This window comes from Eriocheir sinensis, chromosome 70 (genome assembly GCF_024679095.1).
Source record: "Eriocheir sinensis breed Jianghai 21 chromosome 70, ASM2467909v1, whole genome shotgun sequence".
NCBI classification, from domain to species: domain Eukaryota; kingdom Metazoa; phylum Arthropoda; class Malacostraca; order Decapoda; family Varunidae; genus Eriocheir; species Eriocheir sinensis.
In genome coordinates, this window is record NC_066578.1 from 6,733,375 (window position 1) to 6,755,127 (window position 21,753).

At 42.1% G+C, this 21,753-nt stretch overlaps 1 protein-coding gene across 1 annotated transcript in view; it reads left to right on the forward strand.

The window, feature by feature from the left end:
* The window catches only part of LOC126988683 (nephrin-like), a 193,637-nt gene extending 174,581 nt beyond the window's left edge, over positions 1 to 19,056 (forward strand). The window contains exons 14-15 of the mRNA XM_050847037.1: positions 4,405 to 4,601; positions 17,745 to 19,056. Of these exons, the coding sequence (XP_050702994.1) occupies positions 4,405 to 4,601; positions 17,745 to 18,242 (695 nt within the window). The 3' untranslated portion in view covers positions 18,243 to 19,056. The remainder of the gene's footprint in view (positions 1 to 4,404; positions 4,602 to 17,744) is intronic.
* Positions 19,057 to 21,753: the final 2,697 nt, after the last annotated feature.

Below are 21,753 nucleotides of genomic sequence, written 5' to 3' on the forward strand. Positions count from 1 at the left end.
GTTTGTGGGTAAGGATGAAGGAAAGAAAGGGAAGGGATGGGACGATAGGAAGGGAAGGGAAGTATCAAAGTTAAAGGAAAGAAGAGAAAGGAGACGAAGAGGAAAGGAGAGGAAAGAGAAGGAGAGGAAAGAAAGGGAGAGGAAAGTTTGGCACGAGCATAACGGGCGGTAGTGATGTTGGTGGTGTTGATGGTGGTATTGTGGTGGTGGTGGTGGTGTTGTTTTACAATGGGAGTGGTAGCGGTGATGATGGTGTTGATGGGAAAGAATTGACAGCTGGATGGGATGTGGCGGTGGTGATGGTGTTGGTGTAGTGGTGTTGACGGTGTTGTAACGGTTATGGTGATGGACGTGGTGGTGGTGTGGTGTTACCGGGAAAGAGTTGGCAGAAAGAGGAGGACGGTAGTGGTGGTGATGGTGTTGGCGGTGTTGTGGTGTTGGCGGTGTTGTGGTGTTGGTGGTGTTGACGGTGTTGTAACGGTTATGGTGATGGACGTGGTGGTGGTGGTGGTGGTGTTACCGGGAAAGAGTTGGCAGAAAGAGGAGGACGGTAGTGGTGGTGATGGTGTTGGCGGTGTTGTGGTGTCGGCGCAGCGGTGGTGGTGGCGGCGGCGTGATGGGCGATAATTCGTAATGGTTCCCGCGGTGAGTGGCGCTTTACGGCCCTGATATTGACAGTTCACACAGGAGTAATTAACCCAGTGTGTCTCTTTAATCGGATAATTTTCCATTTAATTATTAGCAAGTTGCGTGGCTATCAAAGGTGTGCTGATTACAGGCCCAGAGTTTTTTTAATGTTTTTTTGCGTGTGTGACTGTTTGTGCGTGCGTTTGTCTTGCTTATCTGGCAGGTTGGAATAATGAACGTGATGTATGTGACTCCCCGTTTGCCGTTCACTCCCGTTCACTGTCCTCCGCGTGTGATTTTGTTTCGCTTTTGCTTAATTTGGCAGGTTGGAAAAATTGAACGTAATGTATAAGCTTCCCCGTTCGCCGTTCACTCCCGTTCACTGTCCTTCGCGTGTGACTGTTTCTTTGCTTTTGCTCATTTGGCAGGTTGAAAAAAAAATGAACGTGATGTATATGCTTCCCCGTTTGCCGTTCACTCTCATTCACTGTCCTTTGCGTGTGACTGTTTGCTTTCTTTTGATCATTTGGCAGGATGAAAAAATGAACGTAATGTATATGATTCCCCGTTTGCCGTTCGCTCTCATTCTCTCTCCGTTCACGCTGGAGGGGGAAAAAGAACGTTGTGTATATACCGTCCTGTTTGCCGTTCGCTCTCGTTATGTGTCCGTTTACATACGAGGGCAAAAAAAACGTTAGCAAAAAAAGAACGTTGTGTATATAGCTCGCTGTTTGCCGTCCGCTCTCGTTCACTATCATTTTCACGCTTCGGGGCAAAAAAAGAAATGTTGAAATGCTAATTGGATACACAAAGTTTATCTTCCACACGCAACTTTTAAAAGGAAGAAAAAAAAGTTGGGAGATTAAATGTTCGTTCGTAGCTTGACTGAAGGCCCCGCGATCTTTCATAATTAAGGTCTGATTTTTCTATTTAACTTTTCGCGTAAAGCGGCGGAGGCGGCACTTGCTGACTGTTGCTCTCCGTTGCTGCGAAGTGGGTTTTATTTTTGGTCTTGTATTTCAACCAGGATTCGTATAGTAACACTTTCGTTGAGGTTGCTGTGGGTATTTCCACGGGTAGTTTTATGAGCCTACTGATAGTCTGACAAGGCTTATCCACCGTGAACGTAAAAATCCCTCATGAGAACAAGATTAATCCCCTTCGTGAGCTTTGAAATTTGTTGTTGTGAGAGCTGAAAGCAAGAATATAAACCTTACACTCACACATTCAAAAAGGCTTCGATAGAGGTTGTGTCAGGGCTTCCATGTATAGTTTTACGAGCCTGGTGATAGTCTGACAAGGTCTCTGCATAATGAACGTAAACAAACACTCATGAAAACCCAGTTACTCCCCTGGAAATGAGTTACTGAGAGCCGAAAGCGTCTCAGAAAACGGGCGAAAGACCTACACTTACGGAGCCCCGGCAGTCGTGTTGTGAGTTTCTATCCCGCGGGAGTGACAGCGCTCGGCGAGATACGAGGCTCCGGACTATTCTTATCGCTAATGCCGGCAATACATCGTGAGCGTGTAATTATTAAGCGCCGCATGCAGGCCATTGTAGGAGAGGGACGGGAACTCAGGTAGTCTTGAAATAGAAGGAAGACGCAGAAATAAAAGAAGAGTAGGATGAAGATGAAGAAAATAGTCTTGAAATACAAAGTAACAGAAAGAAACACAAAGAAAGAACAAACAACAGCAGACCTGCTGGTCCTTACGAGGCTGTTTGTGACAAGCTGCACTAACTATCGAATCAAAGGTGGAAGATAAAGGACAGCAAAGGCGAAGGAAGACGCAGAAATAAAAGAAGAGTTGAATGAAGATGAGGAAAATAGAGTTAATAAAAGAAACAGAAGAAAAAGTGCAATAAAAATGTGAGAAAATTAAATCTAAATAAAAAAGGAAGAAGAGAAAGAGGAAGAAGAAAAACTTGATGATAATGGCGACATGGAAAAATGAAATTGCGCTTATATGTCTTCAACTTTATATTTATCTGCAAGTTTATCTATCTGGCAATGCGTTTAATCATCTAGTCTTTTCATATATCCCCTTATCAGCCAGTCAATATATATCGCTCAATATTCCCAACTATCTGTCCATCTTTCTATTCATTTACCTGTATAGTGTGTGCGTGAGTGTATGAGGATGCGTGTGTGTTAGTGTGTGTTTATGAGTGTGTTTATGTGTGTGTCTGCGTGTGTGTTTGTGTGTTTGGTGCAGACGGTCATCGCGTGCTTCAGTTGCAGAGTTACGACAAGGAAGTGGTTGCTGTGTGACACGGATTGAATTTTTAGAGTTAGTTTACACACGTGAGGATGAAAAAATGCATACTCTCTCTCTCTCTCTCTCTCTCTCTCTCTCTCTCTCTCTCTCTCTCTCTCTCTCTCTCTCTCTCTCTCTCTCGTACAAGGCCCCACCGTTAGACATGGACAACAACACTTTATGAGTCAACGGGACCAGGACAACAAGGCGGGCATATGACAGGTAACGATATGACCTAACACACTAATACACTAATACATCAGGTTTTGGTTTTTCAGGGCGTTCATTTTCCTCCAAGCTTATGCAATGTGAGAGGTACGTCATCGTGTGTGTCTTAGCTCGCGGCCTTCTCAATCTCCTCTGCAGTGGCTTCCAGTGCGGCTGTAGAGCAAAAGTAATCCCTCGTAAACTTTTTTTTTAACCTGGTAGCTGCGGGGATCATGTTTCTTAATGGCCCCTCTAAGCGAATTAATGAGAAAAAATCATCACTCACGCAAACCATTTCATAATATATGGTACCAATGCATTTGTGATCAGTTTGTGCATCATCTATTTGGGGGGTTTATATCACGGTAAAAATTTGGCCCATCGCTGGTACACGGTAAAGGCCCAAATTTGGCCCGTCGCTGGTGCACGGTAAAGCCACAAATTTGGCCCATCGCTGGTACACGGTAAAGGCCCAAATTTGGCCCATCGCTGGTACACGGTAAAGGCCCAAATTTGGCCCGTCGCTGGTACACGGTAAAGGCCCAAATTTGGCCCATCGCTGGTACACGTTAAAGCCACAAATTTGGCCCGTCGCTGTTACCGGGTTAAGCGCTACACACACAGGCGTAGTGACACTGTTATTTTATGATGTGGGCAGTGCGGAGTTTGCGATCAGGCATGCTTTTCATTCGCCATTGCTTTTGTTATTCGCTCAAAGTTGTGAAAAGAGTATAAGTGTGTATTACAACTGTGAAAGGCCTGACGTTGATCGCTGGAATGTGTAAATACGAAATATATTAACGTTTATATTCGACGAATGAATATATGCATCGAAATAATCATACAAATTCCTGACGTTCATTGATCCATTTATTTGGTTAGCAATTTATCTTTATTTTCTATCTGCTTACTTATTCACCTATTATATATTCATTCATGGCATTATTTCCCTTATCGCTATATGCTAATTTTCTATCTAATTTCATTCATGTTTTGTATATTTGTCTCTTCATTTACCTGATCAGCTTGTATATTTTCTAACTATTTATTCATTCTTTTGTATATCCATTTGCCGCATAATGTTATTTTATTTACCACTATCATTATTTAAGATTATTATTATTATTATCATCATCATTGCTATCATTATTATTATTATCATTATATTATACATTTATTCATCTCTTATACACAATCATATTCTCTTTTCTCTCAATTTACTTTATATGTTTGCTAATTTTTCCTTTATTTACTTCATCTTTTTTTCTTTATTCATTTGTGGTTCATTTCGGATGTCCTTCGTGTTCCCAGACCACCAGGTGAAGGACGCCTCGCAGGGCTTCCCAGGCGAGGGCATCCCTGAAGGAGCGTCGCCCCACGAGCCGCTGGATGAGTTTAAGCGCGAGGCGGCCCACCCTGACCTGCAGAGTGACCTACAGCGGGAGGACCCAGCGGCCGGGGAATCCTACGGCTCCTTCTACACGCCGCCGCTCTCTCTCCTACGGCAGGTAAGACGGTTGACACGCTCTGTTTCTTGACTTATTTCCCTGATTTGATTCTTCACTCTATCTACTTATCTTTCCTTGATCTCTTTCTTTCTTACTTTAATCCTTCCCCTCTATCAATTTTTTTTTTCCTTTTCTTCTTTTTGTTTTTATTTTTCTATTCTATTCTTTTTCTCTCTCTTTTTTTATAGTTTAACGTTCTCATTTTTTCCTTATTTTACATCAGTTATTGTTTTCCCTCTTCCTTCAATCTGTATTTCTTTTCTTAATTTATTTTTTCTTCCATACTTCAGTTCTTTCCTCTTTCTGTAATTGGTTTTCCGTTTTCCTCTTCCTTCAATCATATATTTTTTTCATCCTTCCTTTCGTCTCTCCTTAATCTTTTTCTTCCATTAGGCTCTCACTCTTCTCTCAATCCGTATTTTTTTTTATCCTTTCTTCTTGCTTCAATCTCTTTCTTTCATACTTCTATTCCTAACTCCATCCATAATTCGGTTCACATAGCTATTACGATTATTCACTATCTCAAAATGTATCCTTCAAAGTACACAGTCAGTTCTTTGGGTCTTCTTTCTGAGCTGTGTATTGTCCCAGAGACTTCACTAACTTCTAACTAACTAAGTAGCGTGAAGCTATACCGTATACCCCAAACTTTATCTTAACCTTATATAATTATTAGGATTCTTCAGTACCTCAAAATTTTACCTTCAAAGTTCACAGTTATCTCTTTATATCTTGTGGCTGGGGCTGGGTAGTACCTGGAGACCTCCCTAACGTCTATTTACCCATTAGGAACACTCAGTATCTCAAAATTTTACCTTCAAAGTACACAGTTATTTCTTTGTCTAGTGTCTGAGGCTGGGTAGTACCTGGAAACATCCCTAACGTCTATATACACATTAGGAACATTTAGTATCTCAAAAACTTCCATTCAGAGTACACAGTCGGTCACTTGTGTGTTGTTCCTGAGCTGTTTAGTACCAGGAGACTTCCCTAACGTCTATATAGCCATTAGGAACATTTAGTATCTCAGAAAACTTCCATTCAGAGTACAGAGTCGGCCCATTGTGTCTTGTTTTTTAGCTTTTAAGTACGAGGAGACTTCCCTAACGTCTATATACACATTAGAAACATTCAGTATCTCAAGAAAACTTCCATTCAGAGTAAACAGCGACCCTTTATGTTTGTCTCTGAGCTGGGTAGTACGCGGAGACTTCCCTAACGTCTATATACCCATTAGGAACATTTAGTATCTCAAGAAAACTTCCATTCAGAATACACAGTCTGCCCTTTATGTCTTGTTCCTAAGCCTTTTAGTGTCCGGAGATTTCCCAAACGTCTGCACGAAACTGCTACGATACTCTTTTTTCATACTATATAACGTCTGGGATTCGAGTCGGTTACGGGAAACTATTATCTGATTGCTTTCTATTAGTTCTTTTTTTCCCCCGTCTGACTTTTTCACTCCCGTATACAGAAAGCTATCAACAAATTGCTTTTTTTTTATCAATTCATCACTTGTGACTTTTCGACCGACACTATCAACAATTTTTTCATTAGTTTATCACGTCTGACTTTCCACCCGTATAAAATAGATATGACACTGTTTTTTTTGTCTTTTCTATCTACCTATCTATCTATCTGTCTATCTATCAGTCTATCTATCAATCCATGCCTATGTCTATTTGTTTTACCCAGAATGGTTAGGTTCACTGGTTCACTTTTTTATTATTTTATCACATATATCTACCTATCTATCTATCTATCAATCCATACCTATGTCTATTTGTTTTACCCAGAATAGTTAGGTTCACTTATTCAGCTATGTATCTATCTATCTATCTACTCAAGTTTTTTTTTCCACGATGGTAAAGTTCCAATCTGTCTGTCTATCAATCTGTCTGTCTATCAGTCTGTCTATCTATCCACCTATCTACGTTTTCCCGATGGTTTGCTTTATTCCATCGCCAATTTGTCTATCTATCCATCTATCTATCAGGTCACCTCTCCTCCCGAAATTGACCTATCTTTCGGCCACTCCTCTGGACTCTTTTGTAGGAGCAGTGAGTAGCGGTCTTTTTTCATTATTGTTTCTTTTTTTTTGCCCTTGAACTGTTTCCTCTACTGTAAAAAAATCTGTTTCCCAATACTGGTTCGCTATATTTCATCACCAGTCTATCTATCTATCCACTTATCTACGTTTTCCTAATACTGGTTTGCTTCTTTTCATCACCAACCTACCTAACTATAAACCTATCTATGTTCTCCCTGTAATGGCAAGGTATATTCAGTTACCAATATATCGAACTAGCTATCTAAGTCTTCCCCCATAATGGTTAGGTTAGGTTTATCTCGTCTATCTTTCTACCTATATCTATGTTCTCCCTGTAATGGCAAGGTATATTCAGTTACCAAGATATCAAACAAGCTATCTAAGTCTTACCCCATAATAGTTAGGTTAGGTTTATCTCGTCACCAGTCTATCTTTCTACCTACCTAAGTTACCCCCTTAAAGGTAATACTGTAGCAGTCACCGCTCAAATTCCGTGTTCCTTCCCCTCAGTGACAAGAAAATGGGGTGCTGCAAAGAGAGACTGACAGACACAGTGACGATGGACATTACATGAAAACACTGAGAATCTTAGTCTCTCTTTGCAGCACCCCATTTTCTTGTCACTGAGGGGAAGGAACACGGAATTTGAGCGGTGACTGCTACAATACTAGTCCTTTGGTGTACCCCGAGGCAGCCCTTTCGATCTCTCTATACATTGCCAGCCTATACTACGCGCCCTTTAGTGGCCGGTCTCGAGGCATGGCTACCCACCGAACCCTCCTACCGTACCATGAGCCTAACCTACCCGTCCTATAGTGTAAGAGAGGCAGCCCATCTGACCTCTCTACGTATCCTATAGAGGCCCGCGGCAGCCCACTAAGCCCTCCACATCACGGGCCTATAATGAGGATTCCTCCCTTCCCCGCCACAACCCTAATTAAACAGATCAACACAACGCAACACAACAATCCGCTATTCCCGAACACACACGATACACACAACACACCTCCATTCATTACAGCTTCCCTTTTTGTTTCGGAGTTTTCAGACACAAACTTTATAAAGGGTTGTATTCTTAATTTGACATTTCGCCGCCCGACCACGTACATTTGACAAGGCTTTCGTGGGAGGATTTTCCATGAGATGTTTTATGATTAAATCTTCTTCTCTATCATGAACGTAAAAATAAATTGACAAGGCTTTCGTGGGAGTTTTTGAGCCTTTCCAGGAGTAGTTTTATGACCCTTATGGTAGTTCAAACATTCTTCTGCACCATGAACGTGAAATTAATTGACAACGCTTTCGTGGGAGTTTTGAGGCATTTCCAGGAGTAGTTTTATGACCCTTATGGTAGTTCAAACATTCTTCTACACCATTAACGTGAAATTAATTGACAAGGCTTTCGTGGGAGTTTTTTGAGGCATTTCCACGAGTAGTTTTATGACCACTGTGGTAGTTTAAGCCTTCCTCTATACCATGAACGTGAAACAACCTCTCATGCAAACCCACTTCATCCCCTTTTCGGGCTTTGTAAATAGACGATACGAGAAGCAGAAACGTTTGAGAATAAAGACTTAAACCTTCCTCTGTACCATGAACGTGAAAAGACTATCATAAGACCACGATTATTCCCTCTTCGGCCTTTGGAATTAGACGATACGAGGAGCAGAAACGTTTGAGAATAAAGACTTAAACCTTCCTCTGTACCATGAACGTAAAAAGACTATCATAAGACCACGATTATTCCCTCTTCGGCCTTTGGAATTAGACGATACGAGAAGCAGAAACGTTTGTGGATACGGACTTAAACCTTCCTCTGTACCATGAACGTAAAAAGACCCTCACGAGACCCCGATTATTCCCTCTTCGGGCTTTGTAAATAGACGATACGAAAGGCCGAGGGGTCTGTAAATACCGCCCTATGTAAGCCACGGAGCCGACGTCATCAACACCAAACGTTATAGCGTCCCTTAGCCATTATATTTTTTGCCTAAGAGATTTTTTAGTGAAGTTTTAAGAGAAAGTTTTGCCCTGGTGAAAAAGAAAAGGTTGAGGACCACTCGGGGGAAGGGCTGAGGGGAGGGAGGGAGGGAGAAGAGGAAGGGTAGGGAAGGGGAGGGAAGGGAAGGGAAGGGAAGGGTAATGAAGGGTAGGCAGGGGTAGGGAAGGGAAGGGAAGGAAGGAAGGGAGGAGGAAGGAAGGAAGGAAGGAAGGAAGGAAGGAAGGAGGGAAAGAAAGAAAGAAAGGAAGGAAGAAAGGAAGGAAGGAAGGAGGGAAGGGAAAGGAAAGGAAAGGAAAGAAGAGGAAAGGAAAGGAAAGAAACACAAAAGAAAATAATTGAAAAGAGAGAGATAGAGAAGAAAAGAGACCAAAGCAGTGGAGAGAAGAAGAAGAAGGAGAATTTCTGAAGACGGACGAAGGAGAGAAGAACGGAAGGAGAGAATGAAGGAAGAGTGATGACGGAGGGAGAAAGGGAGGGAGGGAGGGAGGGAATGAAGGAGAGACGGAAGACGCGGAGGAGGAAACCATCAATTAAGAGAGAGAGAGAGAGAGAGAGAGAGAGAGAGAGAGAGAGAGAGAGAGAGAGAGAGAGAGAGAGAGAGAGAGAGAGAGAGAGAGAGAGAGAGAGAGAGAGAGAGAGAGAGAGAGAGAAGGAAGGAGAGAGAGAGAGAGAGAGAGAGAGAGAGAGAGAGAGAGAGAGAGAGAGAGAGAGAGAGAGAGAGAGAGAGAGAGAGAGAGAGAGAGAGAGAGAGAGAGAGAGAGAGAGAGAGAGAGAGAGTCAAAAGAGGGCAATTAGTGGAATAGTGAAAAAAAGAGGAAGAAAAATCTCCAGCGTCTGAAACGGAATTTAATTAGTAGGTCGCTAAGTAAGGCGAGGAGGAGGAGGAGGAGGAGGAGGAAGGATAAGGGTTGAGGAATGAGGAGGAGGAGGAAAAAGGAAGGAGGATGGAAGGAGGAAGGATAAAGGTTGAAGGAGGTAGGTAAGAAGGAGGAGGAAGAGGAAGAAGAGGAGGAAGGAGGAGGAGGAAGAGGAGGAGGAGGGAGAAGGTCAAGGAGGACGAAGATTAGTGATTTCAGTGAAGGAAGAAAGGAAGGAAGGAATAGAAAATAGGAAGGAAGGAAGGAAGGAAGGAAGGAAGGAAGGAAGGAAGGAAGGAAGGAAGAAGGGAAGGAAGGAAGGAAGGAAGGAAGGAAGGAAGAAAGAAAGGAAGGAAGGAAGGAAGGAAGGAAGGAAGAAGGGAAGGAAGGAAGGAAGGAAGGAAGGAAGGAAGGAAGGAAGGAAGAAGGGAAGGAAGGAAGGAAGGAAGGAAATAAGAAATACGGAAGGAAGGAAGGAAGGAAGGAAGAAAGAAAGAAAGGAATGAAGGAAGGAAGGAAGAAAGGAAAGAAAGAAGGAAGGAAGAATAGAAAATAATTAAAGTTTGAAAGAAAATTAATTCTGAAATATGGAAGAAAGAGAATAAGGAAAGAAGGAAAAAACAAAAACGAACCAAGAACTGAGAGAAGAAGAAGAAGCAATTAAAGATGATGGAAGGAAGAAGGGAATTAGAGAAGGAAAGAAATAAAGAGAATGGAAAGGAGGGAAGAAAGGAAGAAGGGGAGAAAGGAAGGAAGGAAGGAAGGAAGGAAGCGATTTAAGATGATAATTATAACTTAAGCAAAAAAGAAGGAAAAAAAATAAAGAAGAAATGAAGAAAAGAAGGAAAGAGAGGAAGGAAGGAAAGACGGATTATAAAATTGGAAGATAAATTAGATGAAAACAGGGAATAGGGAGGAGAGAGAGAGAGAGAGAGAGAGAGAGAGAGAGAGAGAGAGAGAGAGAGAGAGAGAGAGAGAGAGAGAGAGAGAGAGAGAGAGAGAGAGAGAGAGAGAGAGAGAGAGAGAGAGAGAGAGAGAGAGAGAGAGAGAGAGAAAAGGAGAGGATCAGAGTCAGAAATAAATGAAGCAAAAAAAATGGAAGATTAGGATTAAGAAAACGAAAACAAACGAAATAAGAAAAGGAAATAAAAAAAAGAGGCAAAGAAAGAGAGGAGGAGGAAGAATAAAGATAAGAAAAGGAAGATAAATAATATAAATAATATAAAAAAATAGAGAGAGAGAGAGAGAGAGAGAGAGAGAGAGAGAGAGAGAGAGAGAGAGAGAGAGAGAGAGAGAGAGAGAGAGAGAGAGAGAGAGAGAGAGAGAGAGAGAGAGAGAGAGAGAGAGAGAGAGAGAGAGAGAATAGAAGAGCAAGAATTAACGAAAGAAGGAATAGAAGGAAAATACACATAAAAACTGGATAATTCAAAGAACGTAGACGATGAATTGAAAGAAAATTATTAAGTGAAATGGAAAGTAAATTTGGAGCTAAGAAAAAAAAAGAATAGCAAAAATAAAAAGTGAGAGGGAAGGAAGGAAGGAAGGAAGGAAGGAAGGAAGGGGTAAAGAGATCAGAAAGTTGCATAATATATATAAAGATGAAAGGAAGAATGGAAGAAAGAAAGAAATGAAGGAAGGAAGGAAGGAAAAACAAAGAAAACAAAGACGAAAAAATTGTAGAAAAAATGTAGAGAAAAGTTGAATGAAAGGATGAAGCGAGAAAATAATAATAAAAAAAGCAAAAATATGAAAGAAATAAGAGAGAGAGAGAGAGAGAGAAGGGTGACGAACGAGGAAGAGGAAGAGAAAAGAAGAATTGAAACACAGAAGGACCGGAGAAGAAAGAGGGAAAGGAGGAGGAGGAGGAGGAGGAGGAGGAGGAGAACAGGAAGAGAGATTAAACATTGGTACACAAAAAGGATGGAAAGGAAAAAGAGAGAGAGAGAGAGAGAGAGAAGAAGAAGAGAGAGAGAGAGAGAGAGAGAGAGAGAGAGAGAGAGAAGAGAGAGAAAGGAGGAGGAGAGGGAGAAAGGAAGAGAAGAAAGAAGAAGAAAGAGAAGAAGAGGAGGAGGAGAGAGAGAGAGAGAGAGAGAGAGAGAGAGAGAGAGAGAGAGAGAGAGAGAGAGAGAGAGAGAGAGAGAGAGAGAGAGAGAGAGAGAGAGAGAGAGAGAGAGAGAGAGAGAGAGAGAGAGAGAGAGAGAGAGATTAATCGAAACTCACTGGGCTTATAATGAAGGTATTTTATGTAATATCCAAACGAAGGTATTTAATGTAATATCCAAAGCCTGTATACTCAAACATATTGGGGCTTATACACCCACATTGGATAAGGCTTTGGTAGGGGTTGTGTTAGTAGTATTTCCTTGGGTAGTTTTATGAGCCTAGTGATAGTTTGGCAAGGCTTCTACACCATGAAACACCCACATTCAATAAGGCTTTGGTAGAGGTTGTGTTAGTAGTATTTCCATGGGTAGTTTTATGAGCCTAGTGATAGTTTAACAAGGCTTCTACACCATAAAACACCCACATTCGATAAGGCTTTCATAGAGGTTGTGTTAGTAGTATTTCCATGGGTAGTTTTATGAGCCTAGTGATAGTTTGGCAAAGCTTCTACACCATGAAACACCCACATTCGATAAGGCTTTCATAGAGGTTGTGTTAGTAATTTCCATGGGTAGTTTTGTGAGCCCAGTGATAGTTTGGCAAGGCTTCTACACAATAAAACACCCACATTCGATAAGGCTTTGGTAGAGGTTGTGACAGTATTTCCAAGGGTAGTTTTATGAGCCTAGTGGTAGTTTTATAAGGCTTCCACACCATAAAACACCCACATTCGATAAGGCTTTGGTAGAGGTTGTGACAGTATTTCCAAGGGTAGGTTTGTGAGCCTAGTGATAGTTTGACAAGGCTTCTACACCATGAACGTGAAAAACAACTCATGAGAGCCCGACTAACCTCCTTTGTGGCCTTTGAAATAGTTGTTGTGAGAGGCGAGAGCGTCTGAGCGTATGGGTCAAGGGCTCTCCTGTAAATCCCGGCTGCTGGCGTTATGTAAGGAGAGAAGAAAAGGAAAAAGGAGGAAAAAAAATGACGATGAAGAAGAGAAACTGTAACAAAAGCAGAAAGAAAACCAAAAACAAGGAGGAAAAAGAGAAGTAGAAGAAAAAACGAGGAAAAATTAAAAGAAAATAGAAATAAAATTAAAAAGAACAAACAAAAACAAGATAAAAAAAAAAGAAGAAAGAAGAAAAAAGATGCAAAAGAGGGCATTAGAAAGATCAACAAAAACAAGAAAATTAAAACACCCAAGAATAAAGAATGAGAAAACACACACACACACACACACACACACACACACACACACACACACACACACACACACACACACACACACACACACACACACACAACAACAACAACAACAAGAAAAATAAAAGCCGGGAAAGAAGAAGCTCTCATTGTTACATTATACGCGGAGATCGAGCAGCGTGTGTGTAGCTCCCTGGAGGCGGGTAACCCAATGTCCCCGTCCCAGGTGTGGCCAGCAGATAATCAATACACAGGTGAAGAATAGACGAGAGCGAGGGTGTCTGGACGAGAAGAGAAGGGCGGTGTCAACAGAGCGAGGGTGTGGAAGCCGTAAGCATGTATGGGTATGGTGTAAGAATGAATGTGTGGCGTCTTAGTGGGGAAAAGAAGGTAGAAATTATACTGTAGAGATGGGATGGAGGGATAGCAAAGGGCGATGTCAACAGAGCGAGGGTGTGGGAGATGAAAGCATGTATGGAGAGGGAGTAGGAGAGATTACCTGGTCTCTGAATGATGAAAAGGAGGAAATGATATAGGAGAAGGAATGGAAGGGTAGCAAAGGGCGGTATCTACAGAGCGAGGGTGTGGGAGATGAAAGCATGTATGGAGAGGGAGTAGGAGAGAGTACCTGGTCTCTGAATGATGAAAAGAAGCTGCAAAAGATATAGGAGAAGGAACTGAAGGATAGCGAAGGGCAGTGTCTATAGAGCCGAGGGTGCGAGGCCGTAAGTATGTGTGTATTGAGAGGGAGTAAGAATGAGTATACGTGGTGCCTCAGTGATGTAGAGAAGGCGAAAAGGATAAAGGAATAAGGTGTTAGCAAAGTGCGGTGGCAACGTAGGGGAGCTTAGGGCCCCGTAGGAATAGAATAATGTGTATGGGAAGACTTTGAAGTTGGTGAGAAAGGAAAAATTGATGTGTTTTGCTTAGAAGACGAAGATGAAGTGCAAGGGATACAAGAAAACATGAGAATACTAGTTTTTCACATGGTGTATATAGAAAAATTATATAAGAAAGCGATGAAATAATAGTTTTTCTTGAAGTATGGATAAAGTAAAGGGAACGAGACATTAACATAGAAAGTAAAGGGTATACTAGAGACATACAAATAGCCCTGGCGTGATCAGATCTATTTTGTCTTCTGAATGGTCATCCACACTCTCTGACCCCGCCTACTGGGTATCTACTTTCTGTATATGGGTCTGGGTATCTGTTTCCGCTACCCCCCTTGTTAGTGTTTGTCTTATCATATGTTTACGACTCTAGTATATCTGTTACCCTTCTTGTTAGTGTTTTTCTTATCAGATATTTACGATTGTGCTGTTATGGTCATTCCTCTGTTTGTTTGTCTTCTGGGTCCCGACAACGCAACAAAACAGTATTCCGACATCGCATCATCAGAGAAAGGTCATCGTCCTCAGTCAAATTCTCGCACGATTCATACCAAACCAGGAGAGGATAGACGAATTAACATGAGGAACGGTAACTTACGAGGATGAAAGATGAACTAGACATACAAATAACGTTAGTGTAATGAGGAGATTTAGAAGCAACAACTGGTATAATAGTTTCGAGCTTTTTTTTTCTCATTAATTCGACCTTTTTCTCATTTGTTTCTGCCCTTCAGCTGCTTCATTGCTGTAAAAATAAAAATAAAAACATCGCATAATCAAAGAAAGGTCATCGTCCTCAGTCAAATCCTCACGCGAATCACACCGAAATAAGAGAGAGCGAGGCGACTTAGCAAACGGGGGTAAATGTCCTAGCGACTGTAATTGGCTGGTGGGTGACGGGTAAGTGACCTGATGAGAGGCGGCAAGCGAGCAGACACAACCTTGATTGGCACATTGCAAAGGAGATATTAAAAAAACTACAGGTAATATGCAGCGGTAATACACGATGACTGATTCACCTTTTAGGCTTAGATTTGTAGGCAGTATTAGATAGATAGAGAGAGAGAGAGATAGATAGACACGAAGACTGATTCACCTTTTAGGCTTAGATTTGCAGGCAGTGTTAGATAGATAGATAGATAGATAGAGAGAGAGAGAGAGAGAGAGAGAGAGAGAGAGAGAGAGAGAGAGAGAGAGAGAGAGAGAGAGAGAGAGAGAGAGAAATTGTATATCATTAGCAGATTCTCTTTCTCTCTTCTCTCTCTTAAATTAAAAAAAATAGATTGAGAGAGAGAGAGAGAGAGAGAGAGAGAGAGAGAGAGAGAGAGAGAGAGAGAGAGAGAGAGAGAGAGAGAGAGAGAGAGAGAGAGAGAGAGAAAAGAGAAACAGTCACTGAGATACCGCTAATGACAGACAACTCAGTATTCCACAAATCACTAACAAAGGTATTTTTAGAGGCAATCATATACATGCAGATGCTTCGAAGTGTTTAGAGAGCGGAGGCCACACGGCGGCGAGAAATGTGTTGCCCAACGACGCCACTAACAGGTTATTAGCGCTCAAAATACATACAAGTTCGCCCGCAGATATGATTGTAAAGGGGTCTTCGGCGCGAGGGATTTTGCATGTGATATTAGTAATTGAGGTTAAAAGGAAGCCCGCTACTCGCTGCTCCTAAAATATCTTCCATTTGTTTTACGTGGGTCTCGCAATTTTTCCCGTGGACGCAAAACTGTGCCTGGTATATAATGTGGCCTTTTTCAAATATATAATGAGGTGTTCAAGTCTATTTATAAACTGCCGCATTGATTTCTAAGAGCGGCAATTGGAGTGTATCTAGCGAGTGCGGTGGATGGTTGTTTATCGATGTATTTGCGTCGTTTCTAATGTTATGTACAGGTGTGACGATGGTTGAGGAGATTATTCGTAAGGCATTGATGACTAAATATATTTGGATTAGGCACAGCTTTGGGGAATGGTTTAGAGATGATGTTCGTGTGTTTTCAAATGATATGTGCAGCTTTGACCCTGGCTGAATAGATTGTTGTTGCAGCGTTGATATTTAAACTTCTTTTGAGTAAGTCCAAATGCGGTCAGTGGTTTGGCAAAGATACTCGTGTGGTTTCAATGGTATGTTTAAACCAAAGAAAGACAGGTTGATTATACCCCAGCCAGGACTCGAATGACATACCTCTAATTTTGATGCTAACTGAAGAGATTATTGGTACAGCAGTGATGACTAAACTTTTTTGGAGTGGGTTCAAATCACGCCTCCGCCTGGTGTGCAACTCCTTCCCCGCAATATTTACGCAAAGCAACCAAGGACGTGAATGATTCATATTCCATCTTTTGAACTGGATATTTTCTGTAAAAAGTACACAGAGGGGAAAAAATGTTAGCTGTTACTCTTGCCCAAAACCTTCTAGTAAGTATTAATGGATAAACATACAATTTTCCATGGCTAGTGAAGTGATATGTCATAAACCTTGCAGCATTAGGATATAAAAATACGCAGATGCTTCAACACTGATATGCACGTGACCTCGGTGCTCCCTCCGGCCCAGTATGAAGTCCGGATCAGTATCAACGTCGTTTTCCATGAATTCATTTTCACTCACACTGGAAAGTTTGGAAAGTTTCGTTTAGTCGGCGCAACATCTGTGGTCATATGCCGGTCTCACACTGGATGGGCGGTACAAACAGCACATCACACTGGACCTTGCACTAGATGACCACAGCATGCCAACAGGAGGCTGAAAAAGCATATGATTTTAGAATACATCCAAATAGTGTACTGTTGTTATGTCAAAAGGCTTACCAGAATCAAACACATTTCATTAATTTCTGTACTGGAAAAATACTTGTATGGGCCACTGCTCTCACTGAATGCCGTGATAATGTTCTAAATACCTGTGGCCAAAACCCATCTAAAATATAAAGGACTAGAGAGAGTACTCAATGTAGTCGGGCGTCCAAATATAGCATACCGTACCTTCAGGCAATAATAACACTCATTTATATAATCCATATGCAAATAGCACTTATATCAACGCTTAGTACATCTATTCATCTGTATAATATGTGGGCTTCATCAGCTTACCATTGTTATGTAGCGTGGTGAGGCCGTGGAGGTAGGAATAACAAGGGACGAAAACACCCCTCCGTGAAGTCTGGACGCACACCAAACATTGAGGAAGTCTTCATGGATCCTGCCCCGCGAAAAACAGTGACGACGTAGGCCAAGAAGTCGCTATGTCATACGCGACTGGCTTGAAGGCGATGGTCTGGGCACTTGGTAGGGGCCATATTAGACACCGAATTAAGTTACGATACATGGAGGGTTCGTTGCCCGGTAAAGGGTCGTTAAGCACGGATCAAAGTGTCGTTCTTGAAGTAACCAATCAACTCGGTCTTACGGAAAATAGACGCTAAAGGGACCAGAGAAAAACGGCCTATTGATAAAACCGGGGCCTCACAGGAATAGCATCCCACTCAACAGATCAAAATGTTGTACTTACCCTAACAGCAGCGCCCGCCGACACATGGACTGCACCTGGAATCAAAAGAAAAAAATGTCTTTAGTAACGGAGAAAAATAACTCTGCAGAATAAAACATCTATAGACAAAAACAGAGGGGAAGGTAACGGCAGTCAGGCACAAAATAACGTATCGCCTCTAAGGTTACGTCTGAAGGAAAGAAAATATGATAAGTTTTTGTTTAAGTAGTTGAGGATACATATTATGTGATCCTGGCTTTTTAGAGAGAAAATGGAAAAAAAGAGAGATGAATGAATGAATAATTGAATGAATGAATGAATGACAGATGCATTTCTGATGAGTGATACAGACAACAGGAAGGGTTTCTTTGTTGCTGTTTTTCATTTTTTTCCCTTGAGTTGCCTAACTTGTAAGAAAACACGTTTCTTCCTACAAACACGTACCCAAACACAGACAGACAACCATACACTAAGGGAAAGGGAGAATCCGTCACGGGTTTGTTCTAAGCTAACCGTTCCTGTTCTTGTGTTGCAGAGGCCATCCCTGCTGCCGCGCGAGGGTGACCCGCTGCTCCAGCTCGGCCGCAACCTGGTCTCCTCCTCCCCGCCACCCCCCGCCCCCCGATCGTCCGCATACTTGCCCTCGCATGACATTCCTTCCTACCCACACATGTCTTCCACGCCCTCCTCCCCGTCCTACCCGCACGACCTGGCGTCCCTCCACATAGCCCTACCCAGAGAGCCTCCCTACAGCCACGCCGCGCCTTCCTACGCACGCACGCAGCCGTTGTTTCCTGTGTCTTATAGGAATCAGTTTTCGACACTTCCTTCGCGCTCCTACGCCCACCACCGTCTCAGTTTAGGGCAGAACGAGATGCTGGAGCGCCTGACCCCAACGCTGTCCTCGCTGAGGCGCCGCGGCTCCACCTCCATGGTCGCAGGCAGCCCGGACAGAGAGGTGACTCTGGCTCAGCTTATTGACCCCAAGACGGGGCTCGACTTCGGCTCCAGCCAGCGGGAGAGCTCCGTGTAGCCGCGAGGGAGACGCTCGGGGAAGATCATAGGAAACAAGTTGTGAGAACGGCCCAGTAGCGGCCTTAGTCTCCAGGGAAGAGCTACGCGTCTGTAGCATTCAGTCTTCGAGGAGAACGTAGCTGTGAGAAAACTAAAATTCCTGCTCTGGATTAGAGATGTTAAATTTTTACAACCTTAGTTAAATTTTTAATCTTCAACGAGTCAAGGTAAATCCAAGGCTGTTTGAGGGAGGAAAGGAATCCCTCTGTGAGTGTAGCCTCGAGGCGGCGCCATTGTGGCCGCTCTGGAGGACTGATGGACCTGGACGGTGGTGTCAGGGCGCTGCGGGGCCGCTGCGTGCTGCTTTGTGTGTTATGTCGTGACGCATAACGGAATGTCATATCGTGTGTGTGCGTGTGCGTGTGCGTGTGTGTGTGTGTGTGTGTGTGTGTGTTGCAGCATGACAGGTGACACTGAAACTCTCCGTCTGTGTGTCAGCGTGGCGGCACACTTCTGAGGGCCACACGCGCGGGCCACCCTTCCCGAGACAGGCCCCGATACTGTTGGGCCGCGGGGCCTTCACTGCCTGCAGCACGCCGGAGCCTCAGAGCCGAGTCACGCCTGGACCTTCCGCGGCCACGCCTGGAGCCTCACCGGGCGTTGCAGAAGACATGTAAATGTAAATATCTCGCTACCTTGTAAAATGAGTAGAATTATTTTTTGTACATAATCCTGTTTCATCTCTCGAAGTGTGACAAGCATGAGGGGCAATCACTCATTTTGTACACGACGCATGAAGGTGTTAAATGTGGTGTCCGTGTGTGTAGGGGGGAGGGGAGTGTGTGTGTGAGGGGGGGAGTGTATATGTTTGGGGGGGGGAGAGTGTGTGTGTATTGGATTGAGTGTCTGGGTTTGTGTGTATGAGGGGGGGAGGGTCAAGTGTGTGTGTGTGTTTGTGCGTGTGTGTGTGTGCTTGTGCGTGTGTGTGTGTGTGTGTGTGTGTGTGCGTGTGCGTGTGAGGGGGTGTTGAGTGTATGGGTGTCTGCCGTGACGGGGGGGGGGGGAGGGGGAAGACAGTGTTACAGATGTGGGTTGAGTGTCAAATGTTACAAGAAGGTCATATTCAGGGTCAGAGGTCACTGATTTAGTTCCTCAGGTCATGGCCACGAACCTTCATACTGTAATATCTTCGACCACAATAAATTTATATCTACTGGATGCCTTGTGTGATTTTGAACCCTTGAAGGATGATGAAGAACGTGAGAGCAGGATGGGACGAAGGAAAATAAAAGAGGTGAATTAAAAAAAAAAGTCTTCTTTTATTCATTGTTTCCCCTCTCACCCTCTCCTCTTTTCTCACTTTTTCTATCTCTTTTTTTTTCCTTTCAAACTCATTTTCACATATTCTTTTATTTTTATCAACTTTTTTCTCTATTTTTTTCCCTTTTTCTTCATTTTTCCTCTCCCTCTCTCCTCCCACCTCTCTCTCTCCCTCCCTCTCGTGTCGTCTCGTAATGAATAAGTATTAGAAACAAAACGTCCCTCGGGATGTTTGATGACAACGAGAATTCGCCGAAATGCACCGCCGCGAGGAGGGAGACACGGCTTGCTCGGATATATGTCGTTCGTGTGTCTCGGCAGTAATGACATTGCGCGTCCCTCAACCAGAACGAGATTAGGCGGTTGGCGATGGAGTCTTGTTATCTACCCCGCCAGAAAGAGACAAATAAGGCATGCAGAATAAACAAAAGACAATAAACGTTAAATTAAAGTCACGGGGCAGCTTACATGTTAAATTAGTATGCTCGAAAATGTAGACTATGAGGCAATAATGTCTTCAACTAGAATGATATTAGACGGTGGGTGATGCAGTCTTGTTATCTACCCGCGAAAAGAGACACAACAACGCAGAAAGAATAAACAAAAGACGATATATAGACACGGTTAACTAGTGTCACGGGGCAGCTTACATGTGAAATTAGTATGCTTGAAATATAAAAGACACTGGCAATACGTAATGAATAGAAGAACGGAATATGCAGGATAAACTAGAGAGACACTGGAAATACGTAAAGAATAGAAGAAAAGTTGTGTACACGGTAAAATATACTCAGGGGGCGGGTTACATGTGAAAATAGAATACGGGATGATATAGAAAGGTATGTGACAGTTTGTAATGAAGGTAAATGCAATAGTTACGAAGAGAAATAATGCATGAGAGTAGAAACGAGAGACAGTACACAGACAAGATAAACAGGAGTAAAAAATGAAGCTAACATGTTTAAGAAAGGAGAGAAAGTATAAAAAGGTATCTGACAGTTTGTAGTGATGGCAAATGCAACAGTTACGTTCACAAATAATAAATGAGAGAATAAACGAAAGACAGTGCACAGACAAGATAAACAGGAGTAAAAAATGAAGCTTACATGTTTAAGAAAGGAGAGAAAGTATAAAAAGGTATCTGACAGTTTGTAGTGATGGCAAATGCAACAGTTACGTTCACAAATAATAAATGAGAGAATAAACGAGAGACAGTACACAGACAAGATAAACAGGAGTAAAAATGAAGTTTACATGTTTAAGAAAGGAGAGAAAGTATAAAAAGGTATCTGACAGTTTGTAGTGATGGCAAATGCAACAGTTACGTTGACAAACAATAGATTAGAGAATAAACGAAAGACAGAACACAGACAAGATAAACAGGAGTAAAAAATGAAGCTTACATGTTTAAGAAATGAGAGAAAGTATGGAAAGTTTTTTGACACTTTCTAATAATGATAACTGAGGTTGTTACGTGGACAAATAGTACATGATAAAAATAAAAGAAAAAAGATACACAGAGTAAAGTAGAGTAGAAAGAGCAGCTTACATGTGAAACTAGTATACTTGGAAATAAAGAAAGGTATTTGACAGTTGCTAATGGTTGAAAAATAAGATAAAGCTTCGTGGACAAATAAAACATAAAAAGAAATAAAAGAAAAATGATACACAGAGTAAACTAGAGTAAAAAGAACAGCTTACACGTGAAAATACTATACTCGGAAATAAAGAAAGGTATTTGACAGTTGCTAATGGTTGAAAAATAAGATAATGCTTCGTGGACAAATAAAACATAAAGAGAAATAAAAGAAAAAAAGACAAACAGAGTAAACTACAGTAAAAAGAGCAGCCTGCATGTGAAAATAGCATACTCGGAAATAAAGAAAGGTATTTGACAGTTGCTAATGGTTGAAAAATAAGATAATGCTTCGTGGACAAGAAAAACATAGAAAGAAATAAAACAAAGATGGCACACAGAGTACACGAATAAAAATTGCAGCTTATATATGAAAAAACAAAATACACGAAAATATAGAAAGGCATCTGACAGTGTCCAATGATGATAAATGCGAGGTACTTACGTTGACAAATAACAAATACAAACATAAAAGAAACAAAATACCCAGACAAACCAAACTAGAGTGAAAAATGAAGCTTACGTGTGAAAACTGTACACTCAAAAATATAAAAAAGGGATCTGACGGTTCTTA